The 6625-nt window shown below is 34.4% G+C and overlaps 1 protein-coding gene across 1 annotated transcript; it reads left to right on the forward strand.

Annotated features, from left to right (window-relative positions):
- Positions 1–5061: 5061 nt before the first annotated feature.
- On the forward strand, positions 5062–5628 carry LOC103998583 (auxin-induced protein 15A-like). Its single transcript, XM_009420083.3, has one exon. The coding sequence runs from the start codon at positions 5098–5100 to the stop codon at positions 5464–5466; it is 369 nt and encodes a 122-aa protein (XP_009418358.2). The 5' UTR covers positions 5062–5097; the 3' UTR covers positions 5467–5628.
- The last annotated feature ends 997 nt before the right edge of the window (positions 5629–6625 follow it).

Genomic DNA, 6625 nt, shown 5'->3' on the forward strand with positions numbered 1-6625 from the left:
TTGGAAAGAGCTTGCAGCCCTTTCTCGCTCATGTGTCCCAATCGCCTATGCCACAACTCCATGCTGAAGTCTTTCTCTGTAGCATTTAACTGCTCACCATAAGCTTTAGCCTGCAACCTATACAAAGTATGACATTTCTTTCCACTAGCTATAATAAGAGAACCTTTACTGAGCTTTCATTGCCCATTGTAAAATCTACTATCATAGTCTTCATCATCTAGCCTTCCAACTGAAATTAAATTCAGTCTTAAGTCAACCACATGTCTCATATCCTTAAGCACCAACTTGCAGCCAAGGTTGATCTTTATATTAATATCACCCATGCCAATGATGTTTGCCATGCTATAATTGCCTATCTTAACAACTCTAAAATTTTCAAACCTATATGTAATGAAAAACTCCCTCCGTGGTATAGCATGATAAGAAGCACTTGTATCAATCACCCACTCAAGATCCTAACATACAAAAGAAAAAATATCATCAGAATGAGACAAAATCAAATAATCACCACCCTGCACTATAGTTGTAGTATTATCCTTTGACTAGACTCCACTTTTTTTTCCTTTTCTTATTCTTCTTAGGTTGCTTACATTAATTCTTGTTATGTCCTTTCTCACCATAGTTATAGCAAACAATATCTTTTCTTGATCTTGACTTGCTTCTACCCATGCGTGAACTACTTCTAGACTTTGACCTTCCTTTGTTCTCTGAGATAAGTGCCTGTGAATCATTCTGAGATGTTGCTGAATTTTTTCTTTTCAACTCCTCATTCAATAAACTGCTTGTTACTTGACTCATGGTGACAACACCATCTGGTGCAGAATTGCTAAGAGAAACCATCGGTGTCTCCCAACTTTTTGGTAATGAACTGAGTAGTAATAATGCTTGCAACTCATCATCAAGAGACATTTTCATAGAGGATAACTGGTTAGTGATACTCTGTATTTCATTCAAATGCGTAGCAATAGAAGTACCCTCTCTATATTTTAGGTTCACAAGTTTTTTGATCAAAAAAACTTTGTTGCTAGCTTTTTTTCTTTCATAGAGACTTTCTAACTTTTTCCAAAGAGAATATGCAGAAATTTCAATAGAAACATAGTAAAAAACACTATCATCAAGCCATTGTCGAATAAACCTAACTATTTTTCGATCTAACCTCTTCCATTCATCACCTGTCATAGTTATGGGTTTTGCACTATCCCTCTACAAAGATCTATACAAATCTTTGCAATATAAGAGATTTTTCATTCTTGGTTTCCATATCATCCAATTGTTTCCATTCAAACTAATCATACGAGAAACACTACTGGCCTTCATGTTCAAATACAAAAATTAAATCACCACAACTCTACTCTGATACCAGTTAATAGGATATAAAGAAAAATAAACTTTTGTATATAAACAAATACTAGCAGGCTATAACACACAATGGAATTAAATGGAACCACAATCAAATATAACACCAAGATATACGTAGAAAACCCCTTCAATGTGAAGGGTAAAAACCACGGGACAAACAAAAGATAATCCACTATAATAATAATGAATATACAAATCTCAATCTTTTGTCCAAAACTCTAATAATAATCACAAGAGAATAACCAGGATACAAGGATCACGTTACTGTGCACAATATCTAAATCCTCCCTAATTCTCCTCAAGTAATCACTGTAGATTTGATCTAACCTAAGATGAGAACACTGTTGGATGATTGAGAATAGTCTCTCTATATTGTCATTGTTTTATTCCCTTTCTTTCTCTTTAGATTTCTGTCTTCTCCTCCTTGCTATCAAGATCTACCCTAGTTGCTGTCCTTTTATGCCTATTTTTACAACCACCACACACCCTTTAATATGAATTAGGGTTAAGTCAAATGAGAAGTGGGCTATGGGCTGATAAAACCCACCAGCAGATTCTACTATTTTACTCATTGCCAGCAGATTCTACTATTTTACTCATTGCAAATCGGGAATAAGAAGGTTCTGATTCATGCAAAAGAGATAACCTCGGTAGATTAACTAAATCATTGGTTCATTCACCATGTTTTTGCTGTGTAGCTTTGAAAAATTGAAGGATAATGATATGAGAAAAGCATAACTTAAAAAACATCATGATTCACTTGCTAACAAAATTTATCATAAATAATTATAAAAATATATGAATTCTATATGATTCAAAACATAGTTTCGAAATATGAATGAATATAAAATATTTTTCTTATGCTTATACCAAAAACTTAAACTTTATATACATTTCAAAATCGTGACTTGTGAACATAAATGCTTGAATATCAAATTCTTCATCATTATTATATAGTTTATTAGATATCAGTTTCATATGCACTTTAAATCATGTCTTCTTAACAATATTTTTCAAAGAAAAATATATTTAAATATATTTTCATAATGCAAATATAAGTATAACTAATGTCAAATATCAAGGCATAAACATTATAACGCAAAGAATATCATTAATTTTTCACAAATAAACATAAATATAGCTATGATGTTCATGCGAAACCGTAATAGTATCAATGGCTATGACCACGTTATATTCTAATGTTAAAGCTCATAATCATATTTAACTCTCATTGTACGAATAAAACATATTTTCTTATGTTAGAACTCATAAATAACTAATTTCTAAAACATATTATAATGTATAACTTCCATTTGTGTGGCTTAGATCATAACCATACTGATCAAATAATTATCATGTTACTTAAAATAATATATCAATGACTTTTACAAAACTAGAAGTTTTAACAAATCCTTTTTAAATCATTTTAAAATATGATGCGATCATATATTATTTGAAATAAATAAAAATAAAACATTTTTCAATCATTTTCAAATATAATGTTGGATAGATATTAAAATATAAATTCTGATAAGATAATTTAAAAATACTTATAAAACAATATAAATATTTATTTTTTTAATACTTTTAAATAACAAAGACTTAAAAGATCATGTAAATCATATGCATTTATCAATTTCAAACGTATGTATTAATACTTTCAAAAATAGGTTAGATAGAGTTATTAGATACTTTCGCATATTTTCTTCTTTATTCTTTCAATAAATATCATCATTTTTCTTCTTCTTACTTTCTTTCCCACATAAATATCTAATTAATTTAAAAAAATATCTAGATTAATAAGATTATAAGAAAATTTAAAATCATACCTCATATAATTTTCATGAACTTATTTGAATCCATTCTCTGTCAAATCGAATCACCCATAGTTTTCTCTTATTTTTCGTTCTATTTTTTTTCCTTTCTTTTTTTCTTTTTATTATTTTTCCCTTCTTCTCGTTCTTTCTCTTCCTTTCGGAGGTCTTTCCCCAACCACCTCAGTCTCTGCCCATCCTCTTCTTCTTCGCTGATTGCCTCTTCTTTCCTTCTTCTTCTTCTATTTCTTTTTTTCCCCTCTATTCTTCTACTGATCTCACAGCCAGGTAGCCTCCATCTTCTATCTTTCCTTCTTCTTATTCTTTCCCTTCTCTTCCTTTACTTGCTCTCGATTTCACCTCACCGGAAGCCCCTCTTTCGTATAAGGGAGAGAGAGGCGGTGCGTTTGTTTTTACCTTTTTTGTATTTTAGTTCCTATAGGTCCTCAATTAAAATTTTGGCTACTAAATCTGTTATCCTTTTCTTAGCTATTCCAAGTCCTAAACACACTTGTGAAGAAGGATAGATGGCATGACATTTGGAAGCTCATCCATCATAGACTGACTTAATATCATGATCACTGATTGTCCTATTTTAAGATCAATCAAATCTATTGAATATATTTTCTTTTTTTTAATGTCATTTTATCATTTCAGTATGGACACTCGAATCTTTAATTGGACTACTATTTTGATTGGATTAATGGTTCCTAGATGAAGGAGGGGAAAGATTGCCTCATGTGAGAGTTTTTGGAAGCTCAGAAATGATTTTTTTTTTTTTTGTCAAAACAGTAGGCCTAGTGGTAATTCCATATGAGCTAAAGCTTTGGGTGATACAAACTTTTGTGTGGAGACCACCTCCTAATGGTGTTATTAAATTAAACACTGATGGATTCTTTTTTTTTTTTTTTTTTTTTGCAGATGGGAGGCATAGGTTTCATGGCCAGAGATGCTAATGGAGTTTATATTTTTGTTGGGCATCGAGGATTCTTCATCAACTTATCAATTGTACAATGCGAAGAAGAAGAAGAAGCTACGACGACGAAGAGATTTTTTTCATGCTTGACGAGAGGGTTTCAATATAATTATCCTTGAAATGATTTTTTTATTACTCAAATGGGAGATTTGGAATATCTTATTAGACGTTACTCTGCTTTTATCTTGAAGTTTCAAACCTTTGACTGTTTTTTACTATTTCAAGGAATATAATAGAACATCACATTGGCATGCGAATAGAGATAGTGTAACATTATTAATCTGTCTATTTTTGGAAGGAAAGCTTCCCCTCTAATTTACATACTATGCCTTGAAGAATAGGTCATATTTTTTGAACTTTCTACTTAGTAAATAAAAACCTTCGTGTCTTTGTGAGAGAGCAACAAACGCAAATAGTACTTCAAACAATTAAGTTATGCTTTTCATGTTCATCCTTGTCATTTTTCTATTGAATGCCTGATTACTGACTGAATAGAGAAGGAACTAAAATGATCCCTACAACTTGCTTCAACCGAAGAAAGATAATCGAACTAAAATGATGGATAATTGAACAAAAATCACTGCACACAAAATGATAATTGATAGATGATCATAGCATGCGAGGAAAATGATAACTCATAGATGAAGCATTATTACCTTGCGGGTCTTCAACCCACCAGGTTCTAGCCATCTGTTTCTCCAAAGCTATCAACAGAGAGGGGAGCCATTGTGCATGTAAGGAAGGGCTCCCTCACGCACGACTTACTCGTGAGTAGCTCAGCAGCTTGACAGGGACATGACAACATAGATCACATGACCTGCAGACATGCAGCGTAGCAGATCGATACCCAACTTTTCTCCGTTCATGGGTTTGAACTTGGAATCGAGTTTATCGACTTGAACAAGTAGTTTGTGGTGCCCACTGCACCTCCTCTCGAGTCCCCTATAAATGTCTTGTATCCCTTCATACATACCCTCAAACAACAAATACTTGTCGGGAAGAAGAGAGAAAAGCTTGGCCATGGGAGTTCGCTTGGCAGGAGTTGTACGCATGAAGCACATCCTTCAACAATCTTTCCGGAACCAGCAGAGGGCGACGGCGTCGGCGGATGTCCCGAAGGGCCACTTTGCGGTATACGTCGGCGAGATGGAGAAGCGGTTCGTCGTCCCTATCTGCTATCTGCACCACCCTTCCTTCCAAACCTTGCTTCATAAGGCCGAAGAGGAGTATGGATTCGAGCACCCGAGAGGCATGCTCAGAGTTCCATGCGACGAAGATGACTTCGCTACTCTCACTTCTCAAATGACCGGCTCCTGAGAGGAAGATATTGCGTCATCATCCCTCCATCTTCGAGGAAAAATTTATCCTGTTAGAATATGATACGTGATGAGTCCTAAAGGAGGTGGTAAGAGTGGGAGGAGATGGTGTATGTGACTGCATATAAGCAGAAAACTTAATACGTTTCTCTGTCTTTTCTTACTTGATCTGTCTCATTGCATTCTATGCTGTCAAATCCCAAGAAGCAACTCTATACAGATATCTACACTGAGAGACGAAAGCAAAAGATATGTAGGATCATTTTTGAATGGAATTAGATATCCTATAGTCCACAAGGCAAAAGCAAAATTCTATAAAAGATAAAATGTAAAGTATAATTATTTTGAAATATGTACGTGTATAGTTGCTACTTATAATTACTTAGGAAGAGAAAAAAAACATGAGAAGCTTTAACTTGCAACTTGAGAAGCTTTAACTTGTGTAGTTGGGATGACATCTCTATTACGTTCCAAGCAACTAGCAAGTTAACCGGACGCTGTGACCTGTTTTTAGTCTCGAGTGATCCTTTTCTATGACAGAATATTAGGTTTGCTTGAATGGGTGACCTTTTCTTATTCTGATCTTTCATCTAATTAATATTAAGTCGAATAATCTTTTTCTACTTGAATTACTCATTGTGATCAGCACTAAATCGACTTTGACATCAATTATTGTATAATTAATCTATTAATTTTAAATCATTGGTCTAAAATAATTAAATCTAAGCTTAATCTTTACTTGCGTGAGGAGGAGGAAGCAATTAATGATGTTTGGGGACGTTGCACTAAATGACTGTATCCATTGGTAGGTTGGATGACCAACATGTTCATAAGAATCGACAAGAGGCGATTGATAGCCAATAAATCCCCAAACCAGTGGGCTTCCAGCCCTCGGTTTCCCGAAACCGCAAGGAGACCGGAGAGATGGCGTATGTAAAGAGGCACCCTCCTTCATGCATGCAAAGCAATTTGAGAGGGACGTAACAGCAAAGATCACAGGATCCTGTGACCGACATGCAGCGTCAGAGATCGTCATCCAACTTTTCTGGATTCATGGAATTAAAAGTAAAGATGAACATGATCACTTCTCTTCAGTCCCTATTTACGTTTTGTATCCACAAAACCCCCGAACAGTGGCAGCCACTACTCCTTCGGAAGGT

This window comes from Musa acuminata, chromosome BXJ3-9 (assembly GCF_036884655.1).
Source record: "Musa acuminata AAA Group cultivar baxijiao chromosome BXJ3-9, Cavendish_Baxijiao_AAA, whole genome shotgun sequence".
Taxonomy (NCBI): Eukaryota; Viridiplantae; Streptophyta; class Magnoliopsida; order Zingiberales; family Musaceae; genus Musa; species Musa acuminata.